The following is a 24,579-nucleotide window of genomic DNA, read 5'->3' as shown; positions in this document are numbered from 1 at the left end:
CAATATAAGGGTTTTTTTTAAATATACAGGGTGGTGAGTGTCGCCCTGCCAGGGGCAGATACATCAGGGACATTCAACAAACTCTTAGATAGGCTCCTGGATGATAGATAAAAGGAGAGGTATGTAGGAGGGAAGGGTTAGATTGACCTTAGAGTAGGTCAAAAGCCATCGCTGAAGGTCCTAAACCCTCCACTCCTCTGCCAATGGGAGCCCCGCGAAACTTTTCACTGATTCAATCGCATTTCTTTGCTCTTCTCTGAAAGCCAGCAAGAAAATGAATCTCAGGGTAGCACAGGGGTGGCAGAGTCCAAAGGTGTTCTCCCGGACACCACTGTAGTCACGACCGGTCGAGTTACTGCCGCCTTCCTGTCGGCTTGAACCAGCCCGGCCATTTTCCACAAGACCCCAAGAGGTAGGAGAAGAACTAGGCCACTGGCCCGATCGAGCCCTCTGCCTTCTCCCCATAACCTTTGACGCCCTGACCAGTGCCTTAAATACACCCAGCCGCCTGTGGCAACGGATTCTACAGATCCACCCACCCTCTGGCTGAAGAAATTCCTCCTCACCTCCGTTCTAAATGAACCTCCCTCTTTCTACGCCGAGGCTGTGCTCTCTGGTCCAAGACTCTGCCACTATACGAAACCTCTGCTCCCCCTTCATTCTATCGCGGCCATATATTCAACAAAAGATCCCCCTTATTCCAGCGAGTACAAACCCAGAGCTATCAAATGCTCTTCAAACGACAACGCCGTCATTTCCAGAACCATTCTCACAAACCTCCTTTGAACCCTCTCCAAAGTCAGCACATCTCTTCTTACATAAGGGGGCCCAAAACTCCTCACGAGAATCACCAGTCCCTTATGAAGTTAACATTGCATTTGCCTTCCTCACCATGGACTCAGCCTGCATATTAACCTTTAGGAATCCTGCACAAGGACTCCCAAGTCCCCCTTCACCTCAGATTTTTAAGTTCTCTCTCCATTTAGAAAAGTCTGTTTTTATTCCTTCTATCAAAGTGCATGACCATACAATTCCTGACACCAAATTCCACCTGCCACTTCTTTGCCCATTCTCCTAATCTGTCTAAGTCCTTCAGCAGACTCCCTGCTCCCTCAACACCACCGGTCCCTCCACCTCTCTTCATACCATCAGCAAACTTGGTCACAAAGCCATCCAAATCATGAAAAGAAGTGGTCCCAACACCAACCCCTGTGGAACACTGGTCATCAGCGGCCAGCCATAAAAGGCTCCCTTTACTCCCACTCTCCGCCTCCTGCCGACCAGATTCCATACCAGAATCTTTCCTGTAATACCGCGGGCGCGAAACCTGTGTGGCAACGCGTCAAAGGCCGCCAGGAAATCTAAGTAAACATCAACTGATTCTCCTTCGTCTATCATGCTTGTTACTTCCTCAAAGAATTAGAAACATAGAAAACAGGTGCAGGAGTAGGCCATTCGGCCCTTCGAGTCTGCACCGCCATTCAGTACGATCATGGCTGATCATCCAACTCAGAACCCCGCCCCAGCCTTCCCTCCATACCCGCTGATTCCTTCAGCCACAAGGGCCATATCTAACTCCCGCTTAAATATAGCCAATGAACTGGCCTCAGCTGTTTCCTGTGGCAGAGAATTCCACAGATTCACCACTCTCTGTGTGAAGAAGTTTTTCCTAATCTCGGTCCTAAAAGGCTTCCCCTCTATCCTCAAACTGTGACTCCTCGTTCTGGACCTCCCCAACATCGGGAACAATCTTCCTGCATCTAGCCTGTCCAATCCCTTTAGGATTTTATACGTTTCAATCAGATCCCCCCTCAATCTTCTAAATTCCAGCGAGTATAAGCCTAGTCGATCCAGTCTTTCTTCATATGAAAGTCCTGCCATCCCAGGAATCAATCTGGTGAACCTTCTTTGTACTCCCTCAATGCAAGAATGTCTTTCCTCAGTTTAGGGGACCAAAACTGCACACAATACTCCAGGTGTGATCTCACCAAGGCCTTGTACAACTGCAGTAGTACCTCTCTGCTCCTGTACTCGAATCCTCTCGCTATAAATGCCAGCATACCATTCGCCTTTTTCACCGCCTGCTGTACCTGCATGCCCACTTTCAATGACTGGTGTACAATGACACCCAGGTCTCGTTGCACCTCCCCTTTTCCTAATCGGCCACCATTCAGATAATAATCTGTTTTCCTGTTTTTGCCACCAAAGTGGATAACTTCACATTTATCCACATTAAATTGCATCTGCCATGAATTTGCCCACTCACCTAACCTAACCTATCCAAGTCACCCTGCACCCTATTAGCATCCTCCTCACAGCTAACACTGCCGCCCAGCTTCGTGTCATCCGCAAACTTGGAGATGCTGCATTTAATTCCCTCATCTAAGTCATTAATATATATTGTAAACAACTGGGGTCCCAGCATTGAGCCTCACTGCCTGCCATTCTGAAAAGGTCCTGTTTATTCCCACTCTTTGCTTCCTGTCTGCTAACCAATTCTCCATCCACATCAATACCTTACCCCCAATACCGTGTGCTTTAAGTTTGCACACTAATCTCCTGTGTGGGACCTTGTCAAAAGCCTTTTGAAAATCCAAATATACCACATCCACTGGTTCTCCCCTATCCACTCTGCTAGTTACATCCTCAAAAAATTCTATGAGATTCGTCAGACATGATTTTCCTTTCACAAATCCATGCTGACTTTGTCCGATCATTTCACCGCTTTCCAAATGTGCTGTTATCACATCTTTGATAACTGACTCCAGCAGTTTCCCCACCACCGACGTTAGGCTAACCGGTCTATAATTCCCCGGTTTCTCTCTCCCTCCTTTTTTAAAAAGTGGAGTTACATTAGCCACCCTCCAATCGTCAGGAACTAGTCCAGAATCTAAAGAGTTTTGAAAAAATTATCACTAATGCATCCACTATTTCTTGGGCTACTTCCTTAAGCACTCTGGGATGCAGACCATCTGGCCCTGGGGATTTATCTGCCTTTAATCCCTTCAATTTACCTAACACCACTTCCCTACTAACATGTATTTCGCTCAGTTCCTCCACCTCACTGGACCCTCTGTCCCCTACTATTTCCGGAAGATTATTTATGTCCTCCTTAGTGAAGAAAGAACCAAAGTAGTTATTCAATTGGTCTGCCATTCCAAAAGATTTGTCAGGCAAGATTTTCCCTATGCTGACTGTGACCTATTTTATCATGTGCCCTCCACTCCCACCGAGACCTCATCCTTAACCATCGACTCCAACGTCTTCCCAACCTTTCTTCTGCCTTCATCCCTTCTTGTAGAGTGGAGTGACATTTGCAATGTTCCAGTCCCCCAGAACCATGCCAGAATCGATTGATTCTTGAAGGATCACTACCAATGTCTCTACAGTCGCCCCAGCCACCTCTTTCAGAACTCTGGGGTTGTTCCCCGACCTCTCTCAATTACAAGGGGGTTTCACCCACAGAACTGTCGCTTACTGGGTGTATTTTTTTTTCTGTTTGCACCATTCTCTGTAAACTCTAGAGGCTTGTGTGTGAAAATGCCAGGAGTTTCTGAGAGAGACACTCAGACCACCAACAATCATTCCACGGTCAAAGTCACATTTCTTCCCAACTCTGATGTTTGGCCTGAACAACCATGTCTTTAATGCACTCAGCTGGCGCCACACGACTGGGCTGATTGGATTTTGCATCGACGCGATGTACAGGCGTACCTGAGTGGACACCGAGTTTCCACGTACCTTGATAGTAAGTTTTCTGGAACTTTGAAAATGAAGGAGAATTAGCTACTCTTAATTGTGGCCGCCTGTTCCAAGCACTCTAAACCTTGATTCAGTGACAGAACTCCCAACTTTACGGATTATTCCCATTCCCCATCACCCAGGACGTGTCTGAATGGATATGAACACTAACGTCACTGCATTATTTTGCTTTTTTAGGGGTGCACCTGGATGACAGACTTGAGTGGAGCACCAACACAGAGGCTGTGTACAAGGAGGGCCAGAGTTGTTTCTACTTCCTGAGGTCCTCTAGAGTGTGCAGGCCTCTCCTTTGCATGTTCTACCAGTCTGTGGTCACCAGTGTGGTGTGTGCATCAACGCGGGTGATGCCGACAGGCTCAATAAACTGATTAGAAAGGCTGGCTCTGTTGTAGGAGTCAAACTGGACACACTGGAGACTGTGGTAGAACAAAGGACCCTACGGAAAATCCTGGCCATTCTGGACAATGTTTCTCACCCTCTGCACGTCACCTTGGCCGAACAGAGGAGCACTTTTAGTAACAGACTGAGACAACTGTGCTGCCCCAAAGAGCGCGATATGAGGGCATTCTTACCCTCAGTCATTAGGCTCTGTAATGAGTCGACCTATAGCTGGGTAAGTGATGACCCCTCATGTTAGAAGTAACTTATTTTCTATTCTTTCTTATTTCTCTTCCAATATTTGTAATGCTACTGTGACCCTGTACTTTCCTTTGAGATAAATAAAGTATTTCCTATCTAATAACACCCTCCTGCACCTCACTGGGGCAACCTTGCTGTGTCTTTAGTATGTTGTCTGTTTTTTTTCCCCCAACGAGGCCCAGTTGCCGGCTCGAAGTTCAGCCCAGCAGGAACGGAAAGTGTGCGGGTACCCGGCGGGATCCAAACCCGGGAACCACTCGTCTCGGAAGTCCAGTGCTGATGCCACTACACCACTGGTCAGCCGTGTGTACGTTTCTTGTTGTTAAGATGTATTTGCGATGCGCTGCTGCCAAGACCACAGATTTCACAGCGTTATGTCGGTGATAAGCCCGCAGTGGTGTGGTGGTTAGCGCGAAGCTATTCCAGCTCAGTTCGGCTTTGGCGCGGTCTGGAAGGAGTCCCTGTGCGTCCCCACCCGCCAGGCACGTGCCCGGTAGGTTAATCACAGTAAATGCAGGGAAAATCCGAGCACAGAGGGGGCTTGGGAGGCCTCGTGCAGGATGCCCTGAAGGTTAATTTGCAGGGCGAGTCTGTGGCAAGGAAGGCCAATGCGATGTTAGCACTCATTTCAAGGGGAATAGAACATAAAAGCAAGGATGTAGTGTTGACGTTTCTATAAGGCACTGGCGAGGCCTCACCTCGGAGTATTGCCAGCAGTTTTGGGCCCCTTGTCTAGGAAAGGATGTGCTGAAACCGGAGAAGGTTGAAAGGTTTAGGAGAATGATTCCAGGATTGAAAAGGAGCGTTTGATGGCTTTGGGCCTGCGGACGCAAAGAGGATGTTTCCTCCGGTGGGGGCCTCTCGGACTAGAGCACAGCCTCAGAACGGAGGGACGTCCGTTCAGAGTGGAGGTGAGGAAGCGTTTCTTCAGCCAGAGAGCGGTAGGTCTGTGGAGCTCCTAGCCAGAGGCGGCTGCGGAGGTCAGAGGCCGATCAGTCAGGACACGAAGGATTACGGGAATTGGGGCCCCGAGAGGAAAAGCGGATCAGCCGTGCGGCAGACTCGATGGGCTGCAATGGTCCAATTCTACATTCTTGTTGTAAGTCGCCCCGTGATTTCAGCTGGGGGGTTGATCGGGTCTGCTGGGACGGCGCAGCCCCAAGGAAGGGGAGGAAGGGCCCACTGGGCGCTAATCCTGTCCGTAAGCTTTAAATCCGACTCCGACCACTCTGCCCAGCTTGAAGGATTGAAGAGGCCGCTGAGAAGGGGTTATTCTTTTTCCGTTTTATTACACAATAATATTTGTGCGCGCAGTCAGTGGCACGCACAGTGCAGAGCTGCAAGAAGCAGTTATCACAATACTCGGTAGGAATTCTACAAAAAACAGATCCTTTAAAACCAGCTAAAATCAGTTCTCCCCTCTAAAAGACGACATCTGAGGAGCCAATGTGAATGGGGCAGAAGGGCTCCAACAGATGAAAGCCAGGAAAGTGACACCAACACTTCAATCTCCGAGCTTTTGCCACTTTCCCTCCACAAATACCTCAGACACAAATATATTCCCCCCCTCCCTCCCTCCCCATCCTGTTTAAAAAGTACTACTGAGCACATTATAATCGGTCTTACTGCAATAACACCAGAACACTGTCAAATCAATACTTCTGCTGTGTGAGGCCGATGGATTTCCAGAATACCAAATGAGGAGAGTCTCTCCCGCCAACCTCCCCCACCCCCCAACTCCGCCATCCCCAGCTAACAGTAGGTGGCCTAAACCAGATTCTCTGCTCTCTCCCTTTTACCCCAGGCCTCCCCGGAAACGTAAAACCTCCCCTCAGCCCTCCACTGTTTCAAAAAGCAGAATATTGCAGAGAGAATAACCGTACACCTTTCAGCTCGATCTGCGACCGCTACTGGCTCCAGGGGATCGTCTCTTCCCCACCCCCCCCCACCCTTTACTGACCACAAACCCAAGATGAGTTTTTCCCCGGGGAGGGAGGGAGCGAGAGAGAGGGAAAGAGAGAGGGCAGCCAGCAGGGATGAAAGAAAAATGCAAGCCGGTAAAGTGGCGCTCGCCGTCTTCCCTCCTCCCCACCGCAGGTGGATTTGGCGAAAGGACGGGAAGGAGGTTTACGTCAAACCAGAAACCGCTGTCGATTATCAGAGGTGCTCTGGGGCTGGGTGAGATGCCCGGGTCAGCTGTCACTCCCAGAACATGTGGAACAACGCAGCCCACCCCCCCTACCTCGGGCCACCTCTGTCCACCCGTGGAGTCTCAAAGCTCAGGCCTCGCTCTGCGCTGCTGCGTCAAGATGAAGAGGGGGGCTTGTCAGAGCTCACTCTCTCAACGGCTGCTGACGGGAGGGGAGGTGGAAGAGATTGGGGGGAGCACAGCCTGCCCCATCGTGACTGTAACAAGCAGAAAACACTGGAGGAAAAGACTGGGACACCAGAGAGATGATTGGGGTGTGAACCTCGGGCGGGGAGGGGGAGCGGGGATGTTGCTTAAAACTAAAAACACTGATTCATCACGTCCGTCGCAGACTGGCACGTCCTTCTCAGTTCTGCCTGCACTTGACCTCCACCCTGCTCACGGACCCAGTCACCAAGTGTCAGAAGCTTGTGTGCTGCAGAGAATTGGTGGGTAGGTGTTAATGCAAGTCCATCGGGGGGGGGGTGGGGGGTGGGGGGGCGCCAGGATGGAGGGGCTCTGGTGCAGGACAACATCTCCAGTAACAGGCAGGAGGCCGTCAGCAGCCTCAGAGATGGATGAAATCCTGGCACCCACCGAACTGTCACCTCCAGGCCTCAAAGTAAGGGCGGGTCGAACAAAAGCTGGGTCTTTCACTACAATGGAAACACGACTGAAGAATGGAGAGAGAGAGGGAGGGGGAGAGAGAGAACCGAGGGGAAGGGAGGCAGCGTACATCAACAAGCCTCCCGCAGGTTGGTTGGGGTAGCAGCGGGTGGCCCCTTGGGCTACCAGGCGTTTCCTCGGCCTTTGGCGCGGAGACCACCAGAGGGTGCTGCAGAGGGAAGGCAGGGTGGGGGGGGGGTGGTGTGGAGGGACAGAACAGTGGCGGGAGCCGCTGGGTCCCGCCACCCTCCCAGTCCCCACCGGGGACTTCTTAAAAGCCGTGCGAGTCGCCCCTCGTATCCGAGAGACGCGCAACGGAAAAGGAGGGGCAGGGAGCAGTCTGAGTGAGGGGTTGGGGGGTGGGTGGGGGGAAAACAACAACACCCAACACTGAACAAGGAGAGCCTCTGACTCTAGTCGGCACCCCACAAGCGTTCTACAAGCCAAGGCAACTAATCTACAATTCACTGGCTGCTACGATCAGTTGTGATACCCAAGACCTGGAGAGAAAACTGTAACGAAATTCAAGAGAGAAACTCCTGCTGGATTTAAAAAATAAAACCAACCTGCCCGCCCCCTCCCTATCAGAGACGATGATAATATGTCCGAAATGAACTACAAAGTAATGCCTTGAAAACTTCACATCTGTACAAGGGAAAACCAGTTCTGGACACGTCAGGATTATTCTTTTTCTCGTCGTGTGAAGTGTTAAAGGGGAGGTGTGTATGTGTGTGTGTCTGTGTTTCTCTGAGCCCCTCGCGCCCAGTTACTTCTCCTCCTTCTTCTCCTCTTCCTCGGTCGGGTACGAGTGCCACGTCAGGCGCTCCTCGTAAAAAGAGATTACCACCTGGGGGCACTTCACGTTTGCCTCTTTCGCCGGCACCAGGTCAGCCTCGTCGGAGTTTTTCCTGCAGGGAACAACGCCGCTGTTAGGGGCCGGTTTAAAAACGCAGCTGCTTGGGGTAGGGATATCAAAGACCATGCCACGGGGGCTCAGGTTTCGAGTCAGGTAGCACCGTTCTTGGGGAAGGGAGGAGGAGGAGGAGATACTGCGGATGCTGGACGTCTGGAGCCACACACACACAGAATGCTGGAGAACCTTAGCGGGGTCAGGGAGCATCTGAGGAGGGGAATAAGCAGTCGACATTTTGGGTCGCGGCCCTTCTTCAGGGCTGGAGAGGAATAGGGAAGATGCAGGAGGGCGAGGGGGGAGAAATTAGCGTTAATTGTCACACGCATATCGAAACACACAGTAAAGTGCGCCTCTGTGCCACATCAAATCAGTGACTTTGTGTTCACAAGTGCCTTTTCCCCATGGGTCCGCTCTCCTCTCCTGTCAGATTCCTTCTTCTCCAGCCCTTTACCTTTTCCACCGATCACCGATTCCAGCTTCGTACTTCACTCCCCCTTCTCCCACCCAAACACCTTCCCCCTCACCTGTCAGCATCCCCCCCCACACCTGTCACCTTGTCCTCCTCCCCTCCCCCACTTTCCACCCTCACCTGTCAGCATCTCCTCCTCCCACCTGCCCCCTCACCTGGTCTCACCTGTCAACTTGTCCTCCTCCCCTCCCCCACTCACCCACCTTCCCCCTCACCTGTCAGCATCTCCTCCTCCCACCTGCCCCCTCACCTGTCACCTTGTCCTCCTCCCCTCCCCCGCTCACCCACCTTTCCCCTCACCTGGTCTCACCTGTCACCTTGTCCTTGTCCCCTTCCCCACTTTCCCCCTCACCTGTCAGCATCTCCTCCTCCCACCTCCCCCCTCACCTGTCAACTTGTCCTTCTCCCCTCCCCCACTTTCCCCCTCACCTGTCAGCATCTCCTCCTCCCACCTCCCCCTCACCTGTCACCTTGTCCTCCTCCCCTCCCCCACTCACCCACCTTCCCCCTCACCTGGTCTCACCTGTCACCTTGTCCTCCTCTCCCTCACCCACCTGGTCTCACTTGTTACCTAGTACTCCTCTCCCCCCCACCCCCCACGTACTTATTCCAGCCTCGTCCTCCTTCCTTTCCAGTCGAGAAGGACTTCAGGCCGAAACGTTGACTGTTTATTCATTTCCACAGGCGCTGCCTGCCCTGCTGAGTTCCTCCAGCGTTTTGTGGTGATAATCACAGACCGCTGAAGGCCCTGCAGGGACGAGACGACCCTCGTGTCCCAGGAACAAAACGGAAAACGGGAGAGAGGAGAGAGTAAATCTCAACCCTCTCCCATCGTTTTTTTACAGTGTGGTGCTGAAGATTTTCAGCGCCTGCAGCATCTCCTTGTGCTCTAGTTTCAATCTGGCAGCCTTCCTCGGAGCTGGGGGAGAAAACAGTCCGTGCAGGAGGGAGAGGAGGTGATGGACAGCAGCGTGTGAAACAAAGGAAATGGCTCTGATTGTGTGAAACAATGGAACTGTTAAGATGACAAACACCAGAAATTCTGCAGATGCTGGAAATCCAAAGCAACACACAAAAAAATGCTGGAGGAATTTGACATTCGGGCCAAGACCTTTCTTTAGGACCTTGACAAGATTAAGTTTCTTTGTCTGAGTAATGTGATGCTGACCGTAAGACATTGGAGCTGAATTAGGCCCTTCGGCCCTTCGAGTCTGCACCACCATTACATTCCCCTCTCAACCTCAGTCTCCGGCCTTCCCTGCATAACCTTTCATGGCCCAACTAATCAAGAACCTATCAATGTCCGCCTCAAATGAACCCAGTGACATGGTCTCCACAGCCATCTGTGGCTACAAATTCCACAGATTCACCACTTCCTGGCTAAAGAAATTCCCCTTCATCTCCGCTCTAAATGAAGGTCCCTCTGTTTTGAGGCTGTGTCCTCTGGTCCTAGACTCCCCCACTATAGGAAACATCTTCTCCACATCCACTCTGTGTCCTCTGGTCCTAGACTCTCCCACTACAGGAAACATCCTCTCCACATCCACTCTATCTGTGCCCTCTGGTCCTAGACTCCCCCCACTATAGGAAACATCTTCTCCACATCCACTCTATCTGTGTCTTCTGGGCCTAGACTCCCCCCACTATAGGAAACATCTTCTCCACATCCACTCTATCTGTGTCCTCTGGTCCTAGACTCCCCCACTATAGGAAACATCTTCTCCACATCCACTCTATCTGTGTCCTTTGGTCCCAGACTCCCCCATCCTCTCCCCATCCACTCTATCTGTGTCCTCTGGTCCTAGACTCCCCCACTATAGGAAACATCCTCTCCACATCCACTCTATCTGTGTCCTCTGGTCCTAGACTCCCCCCACTATAGGAAACATCCTCTCCACATCCACTCTATCTGTGTCCTCTGGGCCTAGACTCCCCCACTACAGGAAACATCCTCTCCACATCCACTCTATCTGTGTCCTCTGGGCCTAGACTCCCCCACTATAGGAAACATCCTCTCCACATCCACTCTATATGTGTCCTCTGGTCCAAGACTCCCCCACTATAGGAAACATCCTCTCCACGTCCACTCTATCTGTGTCCTCTGGTCCTAGACTCCCCCACTATAGGAAACATCCTCTCCACATCCACTCTATCTGTACCCTCTGGTCCTAGACTCCCCCACTATAGGAAACATCCTCTCCACATCCACTCTATCTGTGTCCTCTGGTCCTAGACTCCCCCACTGTGTGTGTGTGTGTGTGTGTGTGTGTGTGTGTGTGTGTGTGTGTGTGTGTGAGTGTGTGAGTGTGTGTGTGTCTGTGTGTGTCTGTGTGTGTGTGTATATATGTGTGTGGGGTGGAGTCTAGGACCAGAGGACAGAGCCTCAGAATACAAGGATGCCCTTTTAGAACAGAGATGAGGAATTTCTTTAGTCAGAGGGTGGTGAATTTGTTGAATTTGCTGCCGTAAGCGACTGTGGAGACCAAGTCATCCGGAGACAAAGAAGCAGGTAGTAAGCCACACCTCAGCATCTCTCTGGCCTGCTGGACTGTATATCGAACCATACAACTTTTGATAACTCGCCGTTTGTATGACGGCTTGCCACATCTACCAGATATCTCCTCGTCTTCACGCTTTAGATTCGACCAGGGGTTCCCCGCCTGGGGTCCACAGCTCTTGCTTAATGGTATTGGTCCGTGGCATAGAAAAGGCTGGGAACCCCTGGTTTAGACCATAAGACACAGGAGTCGGATTAAGGCCATTCAGCCCATCGAGTCTGCTCCACCATTCCACCGTGGCCGATTTATTATCCCTCTCAACCCCATTCTCCTGCCTCGTCTCCTCTGATGCCCTGATCAATCAAGAACCTATCAACCTCCCCTTTAAATACCCCCAATGATTTGGCCTCCATAGCCACCTGTGGCAACGAATTCCACAGACTCACCACCCTCTGGCTAAAGAAATTCATCCTCATCTCCGTCCTAAGTGGACGCCCCTCTATTCTGAGGCCATGCCCACCGGTCCTGGACTCCCCCACTATTGGAAGCATACATTTTATCCAGACCTTTCAATATTCAATACGTTTCAATGAGATCCCATCGCCCCCTACTCTTCTAAACTCCAGCGAGTACAGGTCTAGAGCCATCAAATGCTCCTCATACGTTTTCACTCGGGGGGGATTATTCTTGTGGATCTCCTCTGGACAACAGGATATTACAGTAACAGAAAATGTTACCAACATGTTACACACACAAAGCTGGGACAGCTCCGTTAATTCACCCCAGTACAGAAATTCCCCCCTTACCAGCCATCAATCCACTCCCCCCAACCTTGTTTCTCACTTCTCATGCAAGGTTCCAGGCCTCGTATTTTAACACACTCTCTCTCCCCACCACCCCACACACAGATGCCTTTGATCTGACTGTTAGAAGCTGGAATAAGAACATGGGGGTGGTGATTGGCGGGGTGGGTTGTAGTTCAAACTGGTGGATGGTGGGTGAAGTGAGAAGCTGGGAGGTGGTTGGTGGGAAATGTAAAGGGTTGAAGGAGGAGGAATCTGACAGGAGTGGAGAGCGGACCCATGGGGGACAGGGACAGAGAGGTTCACCGGAGGGAGGTGAGGAGCAGAGAAGGCCAGAATGGGGAATGCAAAAGTAGGGAAGAGGGGAGGAAACTGCCAGAGGTTGGAGAAATTGAGGTTGACGGAAGTCTCGGCCCAGAACATTTACTGTTTATTCCCCTCCGTAGATGTTCCCCAGCACTTCTGTGCGTGACGCCGTAGTCAACGTGGCTTTCTTTCGAGATTTCCGGCATCTGGACAAGTCAGCTCCCGGCGGATAAGAGCCCTGCTACCCTGCGTGTGGCCCTCGGGCAGCCGGGCGGGAGCAAACGGGGTAGTTCACTCACAGAGCTACGCGATGGGGCCCCTGGACAGCCTGGGTCTGTGAATCCTATCCCAAAGGCGGTACGGGTCAGGGTCAGCAAGTCGTGGGCACCGCTACGTCGGTGGCCACACTTGCCCCCCGCCATGTGGCAAAATTAAAAAAAAAGACGACACAAACCAATGCATTTCATAGTATAATCTAAATCCAAATGAATCGGAACGAAAAGGAAAATCAGCAACTCACCACTTCATCAGGAACATGAGCTCTCCACTCGAATCCGTTGCCCCGATAATCCGCTCTGGCTCCAGCCCTCGGGCAAAACCTCTCGGTTTCTCTTGCTGGGAGGGAAACAGACGAGAGCTCGGTGGGTGATGGGAACACAAGCGAGGGAGCACTGTCCAGATTCTGATCGCCAGAGCGTTTTTTGCCGGGGGGGGGGTGGTTAGTGCACATAACAATTAACACTAGCCTTCAGGTTCGAATATGCGTTGTGTAACACCCTGGGAGAGGTTTCACTGCTAACGCAATGGTCTTCCCGTGGAAGCAGTGTTTGGGTTCTTGGTCAGAGATAATGGCGGCTTTGGATTGTGGGGTGTCCAACAAGGGGAGTGCGTTTCCGTGCTGTGCGCTGACACCAAGGGGACCTGGGGCTGGTTTTCGGCGGGAGACAGAGAGAGAAGATGCTAGAAAGGAAAGGTCGTAGACACCCGAAAGAAGCGGACTTGGAGTGGGGCCAGGAGTCGACGAAGTCCAGGGAAATCGACGGAGGACCAGCGGAAGGGAAGCCGTGAGCTCCAACTTGTGCACATTAAGACTGTTTCATTGAAATGGGCCCTTTTCTTCCTGTTTTTCTTTACTAACCCATTAGTCAAATTAAGGATTATAAAGCGAAATCGTTTCATTGCATATGGTGTACTGTCTGAAATTTCATGGTGCTGATTTGTAACGGGAACACATCACACAGCATCCAAACAAACAGGAGGCTTTGCACCTCAAATTTCACACTTTTGGCGGGGCCGGAGATCGCCTTACCTAGACTTGCACAGCCCACCTAACCTGAGGGTTACAAGTGGAAACAGGCACTTAACAGATTGTCTACATATGCACGAGTCCAATCAGCATCTCACTGCATGGATACGACAATAATTAACACTTATTTTGGCCGTGACGGTGGGAAGATCCAGGCATTTGAAACTTTTACAGGTAATTCACAGGAAGCATTGTAAATATGGATTTGCTTAAATTGCCCTGAATTTTCTTCTATTTTTAGCGTATAAAAATGCAGTGCAGAGTCAGGCCACGTTTTCCACCGAGAGTGTCTCCATAAGCCACCTGCCATATCTTGTTCTGTCGAATGTGGTAAGGTGAACAACTGGAGTGCCCCGTGGGTGGCCATAAATATGGATGTGTACTGACTTTAATGGAAACGTATCTAAAGGATGGAAAGTTATTGAATGGTTTATTGTATATTTATTTTTGAATAAAGTATATTTTGAAATAAAAAAAAATCTTGTTCTGTCGAATAAAGAGGCTGCTTCATATCTACCAGTACTTTCTTCTGGTGACTCGTCCATGCAGCAACACTGGCCACGGCCGAGCGAGAAATCCACAGTCGACCTGACACAGCTGACGGGAACATAGTGCTCACAGAGGGGACTACAGCGCAGAAACAGGCTCTTCGAGGGACAACACTACCAGGGGCACAGACAAGGTAAATAGTCACAGCGTGTCTCCCAGGGGAGGGGAGTCCTGAACCAGGGGCCCCAGGTTTAAGGTGAGAGGGGAAAGGGGATACAAAAGGTACTTTTTTTCCCAGACACAGGGTAGACAGAACAAGCTCCCAGGGGAGGGGAGTCCTGAACCAGGGGCCCCAGGTTTAAGGTGAGAGGGGAAAGGGGATACAAAAGGTACTTTTTTTCCCAGACACAGGGTAGACAGAACAAGCTCCCAGGGGAGGGGAGTCCTGAACCAGGGGCCCCAGGTTTAAGGTGAGAGGGGAAAGGGGATACAAAAGGTACTTTTTTTCCCAGACACAGGGTAGACAGAACAAGCTCCCAGGGGAGGGGAGTCCTGAACCAGGGGCCCCAGGTTTAAGGTGAGAGGGGAAAGGGGATACAAAAGGTACTTTTTTTCCCAGACACAGGGTAGACAGAACAAGCTCCCAGGGGAGGGGAGTCCTGAACCAGGGGCCCCAGGTTTAAGGTGAGAGGGGAAAGGGGATACAAAAGGTACTTTTTTTCCCCAGACACAGGGTAGACAGAACAAGCTCCCAGGGGAGGGGAGTCCTGAACCAGGGGCCCCAGGTTTAAGGTGAGAGGGGAAAGGGGATACAAAAGGTACTTTTTTTCCCAGACACAGGGTAGACAGAACAAGCTCCCAGGGGAGGGGAGTCCTGAACCAGGGGCCCCAGGTTTAAGGTGAGAGGGGAAAGGGGATACAAAAGGTATTTTTTTTTCCCAGACACAGGGTAGACAGAACAAGCTCCCAGGGGAGGTGGTGGAGGATTGCAAATTGAGATGGCGTCGGAGATCATCAGCGACACCCCGCCCCCCACCCCCAGGACATGCTCTCTTCTCGCTGCTGCCGTCAGGAAGGTGGTACAAAAGTCACCAGTTTCAGCAACAGTTATTACCCCCTCAGCCATCAGGCTCCTGAACCAGGGTGATTAACTTCAATCACCTCAACCTCTGGTGAATCGATTCGGTGACCTACAGACTCACTTACAACTCACGTCCTCAGTATTACTTATGTTATAGCTGCCTTCTTTTGCATGTTGGTATTTGTCAGCCTTTGTCTGTTACGTATAGTTTTCTGTAAAACTATATTCTTTCCTGTAAGGATATGAACCTCAGGGTAGTATAGCATGGTTAGCTCCTTAAGGGTGTTATATCCGGTGGGTGGTAATGGGGACAAGCTCCCACTACCTATTAAATGCTCCCAATGGCGTCCACCTCAAACAGCCTCTGACAACCAAGTCCAGCTCCTGTGGCTTGGCTACTAGGTCCTGCCGGTCCAGTTTCTACTGACAGAAGGGACAAAGGAGGGTTACCGGCACCTTCGGGCAGATGGGGCTCGTCAGCTCATTCAGAAGGAGAATTCTGATCTCAAACCTCGCTGTCCTGCGGCTACGCTCACTCACGGGGAAGGGCTTTGGGAGAGAACCCTGAAGGAAAAGTCCCAAGCTAAGTTCAACTCTGACCGGCAGCTCCTGCAACACCGCCGGTCCCAAACTTTTATCAGCCTCTGCCAGTCCTTTGGGTTCATGGAGAGGGGGAGCCTGCAACACGGGCAAGCAGCTTGCTCTCGATATCACACTGCCCAGGCTTCCTTGCGCATCTGGACAGCTGGGATCCAACACCCACGGTCAACCCCGACCAACGGAAGCTTCGCAGTATGGTAACACAGACGTACTTTGGTAAATAAATTTACCTTGAACTTTGTACAATTACGACACTTCAAACGCATTTGAACAGCTGTGTGGATTGGAAATGTTTAGAGCAGGGTTTCCCAACCTTTTTTATGCAATGGACCCCAAACTCTAACCGAGGAGTTTGTAGACCCCAGGGATACAGACCAAATTGGCACCAGCCCAGACAGACCAGGCTGGAACAGTCAAGTTGGGCCAAGGGACCTCCTTCATTACCGCCCAAGCTCAATGAATCCGACGTGCACTTTCAAACATCTGGGTCCAATGAAACGCCCCAGACAGACTGGACCAACCACGCCCTGGATTCAGGTGACAAATCGACGGGCCTCAGTGCAGAGGGACGTCCCTTCAGAACGGAGATGAGGAAGAATTTCTTCAGCCGGGGGTGGTGAAATTGTGGAATTCACTGCCAGGGAATGCTGTGGAGACCAAGTCGTTGGGTATATCTAAAGCGGAGGTTGATTGGTTCTTGATTAGTTAGGGCGTCAAAGTAGGTGGGAAAAGGTAGGAAAACGGGGTTGGGAGGGATAATAAATCAGCTGTGGTGGAGGGGCCTTGAAGGGCCAAGTAGCCCAACTGTCCTCTTATGCCTTATGGATGTCCCTTTCAACCCAAAGTCCAGCGTGCCTACCCCAACACCAGCTTCTCACTTTAGGGAGGAAGAGGGAGAAAGGGGTGGGGGGGAGAGAGGGGTAGGGGAGAGAGAGAGAGAGAGAGAGAGGGGGGGCAGGGGAGAGAGAGAGGGGGGGCAGGGGAGAGAGAGAGAGTGGAGGGCAGGGGAGAGAGAGAGGGGGCAGGGGAGAGAGACAGAAGGGCAGGGGAGACAGAGAGGCAGGGGAGAGAGATAGGAGGGGAGAGAGATAGGAGGGGAGAGTGAGAGAGGGGTGGGGGGAGAGATAGAGATAGATAGGGAGAGAACACAAACCAACGAACCAACAGCCAGGGACATTTTCCCCCAGGGTGGAAGTGGCTAATACAAGGGGGCATTGTTCTAAGGCGATTGGAGGAAAGAGAGAAGCTTCTTTACAGAGAGTGGTGGGCGTGTGCAATGTGCAGCCAGGGGTAGAGGTAGAAGTATTTACATAAGGGACATTTAAGAGACTATACACACGCACACGGACGATGGGAAAATCACAGGCAACGCGGGAGCGAAGGGCTAGATCAGGGGTTCCCAACCTGGTGTCCATGGACCTCTTGGTTAACAGTAGGGGTCCGAGGAGGCCAGGCGGTCCGGACCCCAGAAGGACGACAGTAAAAGCCGGGAGAGTGGGAGGGAGGGGAATGGCTTGCCACGCGTACTGGACTGAGAGATTGAACAGCTTGGAGGGAGAGGTTTACTGCAGGAATCAGCAGCAAGGTTAGTTACCCTGTTCCACCCCACCCCCCATGGAAGGCGGTGGAAGTTTCTCCAGAGCGTTCACCACTCTCCGCCTGCCGCCGGGCTGCGAGAGATGGAAGAGAAGACACAAAGAGCGCATTCACTGACCTCCTCTCTCTTCTTCTTGTTTTTACTCTCCTCGGTTTCTGTATCGGACTCCGCTTTCCGCTTTGGGCCCTCTGACTTATCCACGCCGTCATGCGCTATTTTCTGGGACTGCAGGAATTCCGCGATGAGGTCGGGACAGTCTAGGTTTTCCTCTGGCTCCCATGTGTTGTCGTCACTGGAAAATAATTCCGATCACTGAATGACTACCATCATCAGACAGAGCGGAGTTAGGCCATGTGGCCCCTCACGCCTGCTCCATCACTTCCTCATGGCTGATGCATCACCCCTCTCAAGCCCACTCTCCCCTGACGAATCAAGAACCCATCACCCTCCGCTTTGAACATACCCAATGACTCGGCCTGCACAGCTGCCGGCCTGTGGGCAATGAATTCCACATTCACTACCCTCTGGCTAAGAAATTCCTCCTCAGCTCTGTTCAAAAGAACTTCCTTCAATTCTGTGGCTGTGTCCTCTGGTCCTCAACTCCCCCACTATAGGAAACATCCGCTCCACATCCACCCTATCTGTGCCCTCTGGTCCTAGACTCCCCCATGATAGGAAACATCCTCTCCACATCCACTCTATCTGTGTCCTCTGGTCCTAGACTCCCCCATTATAGGAAACATCCTCTCCACATCCACTCTATCTGTGCCCTCTGGTCCTAGACTCCCCCACTATAGGAAACATCCTCTCCACATCCACTGTATCTGTGTCCTCTGGTCCTAGACTCCCCCACTATAGGAAACATCCTCTCCACATCCACTGTATCTGTGTCCTCTGGTCCTAGACTCCCCCACTATAGGAAACATCCTCTCCACATCCACTCTATCTGTGCCCTCTGGTCCTAGACTCCCCCCACCATAGGAAACATCTTCTCCCCATCCACTCTACCTGTGTCCTCTAGTCCTGGACTCCCCCACTATAGGAAACATCCTCTCCACATCCACTCTAATTAATGGGTGACTTCAATCTACATGTAGACTGGGTGAACCAAATTGGTAAAGGTGCTGAGGAAGAGGATTTCTTGGAATGTATGCGGGATGGTTTTTTGAACCAACATGTCGAGGAACCAACTAGAGAGCAGGCTATTCTGGACTGCGTTTTGAGCAACGAGGAAGGGTTAATTAGCGATCTTGTCGTGAGAGGCCCCTTGGGTAAGAGTGACCATAATATGGTGGAATTCTTCATCAAGATGGAGAGTGACATAGTTAATTCAGAAACAAAGGTTCTGAACTTAAAGAGGGGTAACTTTGAAGGTATGAGACGTGAATTAGCTAAGATAGACTGGCAAATGACACTTAAAGGATTGACGGTGGATATGCAATGGCAAGCATTTAAAGGTTGCATGGATGAACTACAACAATTGTTCATCCCAGTTTGGCAAAAGAATAAATCAAGGAAGGTAGTGCACCTGTGGCTGACAAAAGAAATTAGGGATAGTATCAATTCCAAAGAAGAAGCATACAAATAAGCCAGAAAAAGTGGCTCTCCTGAGGACTGGGAGAAATTCAGAGTTCAGCAGAGGAGGACAAAGGGCTTAATTAGGAAGGGGAAAAAAGATTATGAGAGAAAACTGGCAGGGAACATAAAAACGGACTGTAAAAGCTTTTATAGATATGTAAAAAGGAAAAGACTGGTAAAGACAAATGTAGGTCCCCTGCAGACAGGAACAGGTGAATTGATTATGGGGAGCAAGGACATGGCAGACCAATTGAATAATTACTTTGGTTCTGTCTTCACTAAGGAGGACATAAATAATCTTCCAGAAATAGTAAGGGACAGAGGGTCCAGTGAGATGGAGGAACTGAGCGAAATACATGTTAGTAGGGAAGTGGTGTTAGGTAAATTGAAGGGATTGAAGGCAGATAAATCCCCAGGGCCAGATGGTCTGCATCCTAGAGTGCTTAAGGAAGTAGCCCAAGAAATAGTGGATGCATTAGTGATAATTTTTCAAAACTCGTTAAATGCTGGACTAGCTCCTGAGGATTGGAGGGTGGCTAATGTAACCCCACTTTTTAAAAAAGGAGGGAGAGAGAAACCGGGAAATTATAGACCGGTTAGCCTAACGTCGGTGGTGGGGAAACTGCTGGAGTCAGTTATCAAGGATGTGATAACAGCACATTTGGAAAACGGTGAAATGATCGGACAAAGTCAGCATGGATTTGTGAAAGGAAAATCATGTCTGACGAATCTCATAGAATTTTTTGAGGATGTAACTAGTAGAGTGGATAGGGGAGAACCAGTGGATGTGGTATATTTGGATTTTCAAAAGGCTTTTGACAAGGTCCCACACAGGAGATTAGTGTGCAAACTTAAAGCACACGGTATTGGGGGTAAGGTATTGATGTGGATAGAGAATTGGTTGGCAGACAGGAAGCAAAGAGTGGGAATAAACGGAACCTTTTCAGAATAACAGGCGGTAACTAGTGGGGTACCGCAAGGCTCAGTGCTGGGACTCCAGTTGTTTACAATATATATTAATGACTTGGATGTGGGAATTAAATGCAGCATCTCCAAGTTTGCGGATGACACGAAGCTGGGCGACAGTGTTAGCTGTGAGGAGGATGCCAAGAGGATGCAGGGTGACTTGGATAGGTTAGGTGAGTGGGCAAATTCATGGCAGATGCAATTTAATGTGGATAAATGTGAAGTTATTCACTTTGGTGGCAAAAACGGGAAAACAGATTATTATCTGAATGGTGGCCGATTAGGAAAAGGGGAGGTGCAACGAGAACTGGGTGTCATTATACACCGGTCATTGAAAGTGGGCATGCAGGTACAGCAGGCGGTGAAAAAGGCGAATGGTATGCTGGCATTCATAGCAAGAGGATTCGAGTACAGGAGTAGGGAGGTACTACTGCAGTTGTACAAGGCCTTGGTGAGACCACACCTGGAGTATTGTGTGCAGTTTTGGTCCCCTAATCTGAGGAAAGACATCTTTGCCATAGAGGGAGTACAAAGAAGGTTCACCAGATTGATTCCTGGGATGGCAGGACTTTCATATCATGAAAGACTGGATGAACTAGGCTTATACTCGCTGGAATTTTGAAGATTGAGGGGGGGATCTGATTGAAACGTATAAAATCCTAAAGGGATTGGACAGGCTAGATGCAGGCAGATTGTTCCCGATGTTGGGGAAGTCCAGAACGAGGGGTCACAGTTTGAGGATAAAAGGGAAGCCTTTTAGGACCGAGATTAGGAAAAACTTCTTCACACAGAGAGTGGTGAATCTGTGGAATTCTCTGCCACAGGAAACAGTTGAGGCCAGTTCATTGGCTATATTTAAGAGGGAGTTAGATATGGCCCTTGTGGCTAAAGGGGTCAGGGGGTATGGAGGGAAGGCTGGGGCGGAGTTCTGAGTTGGATGATCAGCCATGATCATACTGAATGGCGGTGCAGGCTTGAAGGGCCGAATGGCCTACTCCTGCACCTGTTTTCTATGTTTCTAATTCTTTGAGGAAGTAACAAGCAGGATAGACGAAGGAGAATCAGTTGATGTTTACTTAGATTTCCTGGCGGCCTTTGACGCGTTGCCACACAGGTTTCGCGCCCGCGGTATTACAGGAAAGATTCTGGTATGGAATCTGGTCGGCAGGAGGCGGAGAGTGGGAGTAAAGGGAGCCTTTTATGGCTGGCCGCTGATGACCAGTGTTCCACAGGGGTTGGTGTTGGGACCACTTCTTTTCATGATTTGGATGGCTTTGTGACCAAGTTTGCTGATGGTATGAAGAGAGGTGGAGGGACCGGTGGTGTTGAGGGAGCAGGGAGTCTGCTGAAGGACTTAGACAGATTAGGAGAATGGGCAAAGAAGTGGCAGGTGGAATTTGGTGTCAGGAATTGTATGGTCATGCACTTTGATAGAAGGAATAAAAACAGACTTTTCTAAATGGAAAGAGAACTTAAAAATCTGAGGTGAAGGGGGACTTGGGAGTATATATATATATACTAATATTATATATATAATACCTAAATATCCCCGATGATATTCCAGGCCGCCTTTCTGCACCTGCTGTTGTAAATGTCCTCAGTGGACATAGATGTTCCAGATGCAAGTCCCTCTATTCTGAGGTTGTGCCCTCTGGTCTTAGACTCCCCCACTACAGGAAACATCCTCTCCACATCCACTCCATCTGTGTCCTCTGGTCCTAGACTCCCCCCACCATAGGAAACCTCCTCTCCACATCCACTCTATCTGTGCCCTCTGGTCCTAGACTCCCTCACTATGGGAAACATCCTCTCCACATCCACTCTATCTGTGTCCTCTGGTCCTAGACTCCCCCACTATAGGAAACCTCCTCTCCACATCCACTCTATCTGTGCCCTCTGGTCCTAGACTCCCTCACTATGGGAAACATCCTCTCCACATCCTCTCTATCTGTGTCCTCTGGTCCTAGACTCCCCCACTATAGGAAACCTCCTCTCCACATCCACTCTATCTGTGTCCTCTGGTCCTAGACTCCCTCACTATGGGAAACATCCTCTCCACATCCTCTCTATCTGTGTCCTCTGGTCCTAGACTCCCCCACTATAGGAAACATCCTCTCCACGTCCACTGTATCTGTGTCCTCTGGTCCTAGACTCCCCCACTATAGGAAACATCCTCTCCACATCCACTCTATCTGTGTCCACTGGTCCTAGACTCCCCCACTATAGGAAACATCCTCTCCACATCCACTGTATCTGTGTCCACTGGTCCTAGACTCCCCCACTACAGGAAACATCCTCTCCACGTCCACTCTACCTGTGTCCTCTGGTCCTAGACTCCCCCACCACAGGGAACATCCTCTCCACATCCACTGTATCTGTGCCCACTGGTCCTAGACTCCCCCACTACAGGAAACATCCTCTCCACGTCCACTCTACCTGTGTCCTCGGGTCCTAGACTCCCCCACTACAGGGAACATCCTCTCCACGTCCACTCTGTCTGTGCCCTCTGGTCCTAGACTCCCCCACTATAGGAAACATCCATTCCACATCCACTCTATCCGTGTCATCTGGTCCTAGACTTTCCTACTATAGAAAACATCCTCTCAACATCCACTCTTTCAACATTCGATAGGTTTCAGTAAGATTCCGCCCCCCCCCACTCTTCTAAACTCCAGCGAGTACAGGCCCAGAACCATCAAATGCTCCTCACACGTTAACCCTTTCATTCCCGGGATCATTCTTGTGAGCCTCCATTAGACCTCCTCCAACGCCAGCACAGCTTTTCTTAGGTAAGAGGCTCGCAATTCACCCAACTGCGGTTGGACCGATGACTTCCGAAGTTTCAGTGTCGCCATCCTTGCACTGACATTCTGGTGCTCTCTACAACGAATGCTATCCCTCTTTATCAACAACAACCTGCAAGTTAACATTTGGTGAACTTACAGTTCAGCTGCCGTGCAATCGGGAATAAGACATCACGACAACACTGCACATTACTGGCATTTAGTTAAAGGGCCAGGAGTGACACAGAGCACAGTTAAAGGGCGAGTCGGATAGCTGGGACAACGTGAGAGGAGAAGGGCCATTCAGGAGAAGTCTCTTTAAAACGGAGACGATGGAAAATCGCTTCTGCCAGAGGGTGGTGAAACTGTGGAATTTGTTGCTACAGGAGACGGCGGGTGTACTCAAGACAGAGACTGATTGCTTCTCTTTTGTAAGGGGGTTAAAGTTATAGGGAGAAAATGAATCTCAGGTTAGTACATGGTGAAATATATGTACTTAGTCATTGAGACATCGGAGAGGATTCAAAGGAGGTTCATGAAACTGATTCCAGATAAAAAGACATTATATCAGGAGCATTTGTTGGCTCTGGGCCTGTACTCACTGGAATTTAGAAGAGTGAGGGGAGGGCAATCTCATTGAAACCTATTAAATGTTGAAAGGCTCAGACAGAGTGGATGTGGAGAGGATGTTTCCTACAGTGGGGGGAGTCTAGGACCAGAGGGTGCAGATAGAGTGGATGTGGAGAGGATGTTTCCTACAGTGGGGGAGTCTAGGACCAGAAGACACAGATAGAGTGGATGTGGAGAGGATGTTTCCAATAGTGTGTGGAGTATAGGACCAGAGGACACAGATAGAGTGGATGTTAAAATGATGTTTCCTTTTGTGGGAGAGTCTAGGACCAGAGGGTGCAGATAGAGTGGATGTGGAAAGGATGTTTCCTCTAGCGGGGGAGTCTGGGACCAGAGGGCACAGATAGAGTGGATGTGGAGAGGATGTTTCCTATAGTGTGTGGAGTCTAGGACCAGAGGACACAGATAGAGTGGATGTTGGGATGATGTTTCCTATAGTGGGGGAGTCTTGGACCAGAGGACACAGACAGAGTGGACGTGGAGAGGATGTTTCCTATAGTGGGGGAGTCCAGGACCAGAGGACACAGACAGAGTGGATGTGGAGAGGATGTTTCCTATAGTGGGGGAGTCTAGGACCAGAGGGCACAGACAGAGTGGATGTGGAGAGGATGTTTCCTATAGTGGGAGAGTCTAGGATCAGAGGGCACAGACAGAGTGGATGTGGAGAGGATGTTTCCTATAGTGGGAGAGTCTAGGACCAGAGGACACAGATAGAGTGGATGTGGAGAGGATGTTTCCTATACTGGGGGAGTCTAGGACCAGAGGGCACAGACAGAGTGGATGTGGAGAGGATGTATCCTATAGTGGGGGAGTCTAGGACCAGAGGACACAGATAGAGTGGATGTGGAGAGGATGTTTCCTATAGTGGGGGAGTCTAGGACCAGAGGACACAGATAGAATGGACGTGGAGAGTATGTTTCCTATAGTGGGGGAGTCTAGGACCAGAGGGCACAGACAGAGTGGACGTGGAGAGGATGTTTCCTATAGTGGGGGAGTCTAGGACCAGAGGGCACAGATAGAGTGGATGTGGTGAGGATGTTTCCTATAGTGAGGGAGTCTAGGACCAGAGGGTGCAGACAGAGTGGACGTGGAGAGGATGTTTCCTATGGTGGGGGAGTCTAGGACCAGAGGACACAGATAGAGTGGATGTGGAGAGGATGTTTCCTATAGTGGGGGAGTCTAGGACCAGAGGACACAGATAGAATGGACGTGGAGAGTATGTTTCCTATAGTGGGGGAGTCTAGGACCAGAGGGCACAGACAGAGTGGACGTGGAGAGGATGTTTCCTATAGTGGGGGAGTCTAG

At 50.5% G+C, this 24,579-nt stretch overlaps 1 protein-coding gene across 2 annotated transcripts in view; it reads right to left on the bottom strand.

Annotated features, from left to right (window-relative positions):
- Positions 1-5,657: 5,657 nt before the first annotated feature.
- Positions 5,658-24,579, bottom strand: part of cbx1b (chromobox homolog 1b (HP1 beta homolog Drosophila)) — a 77,507-nt gene continuing 58,585 nt past the window's right edge. For both annotated transcript variants that reach the window (XM_063037006.1, XM_063037005.1), the window contains exons 3-5: positions 17,435-17,609; positions 12,765-12,859; positions 5,658-8,163 (exon numbers count right to left, since the gene is read on the bottom strand). In XM_063037006.1, coding sequence (XP_062893076.1) covers positions 8,022-8,163; positions 12,765-12,859; positions 17,435-17,609 — 412 coding nt within the window. In that variant the 3' untranslated portion in view covers positions 5,658-8,021. The remainder of the gene's footprint in view (positions 8,164-12,764; positions 12,860-17,434; positions 17,610-24,579) is intronic.

This window comes from Mobula hypostoma, chromosome X1 (genome assembly GCF_963921235.1).
Source record: "Mobula hypostoma chromosome X1, sMobHyp1.1, whole genome shotgun sequence".
Taxonomy (NCBI): domain Eukaryota; kingdom Metazoa; phylum Chordata; class Chondrichthyes; order Myliobatiformes; family Myliobatidae; genus Mobula; species Mobula hypostoma.
This window is presented reverse-complemented; position numbering and strand designations above follow the sequence as displayed.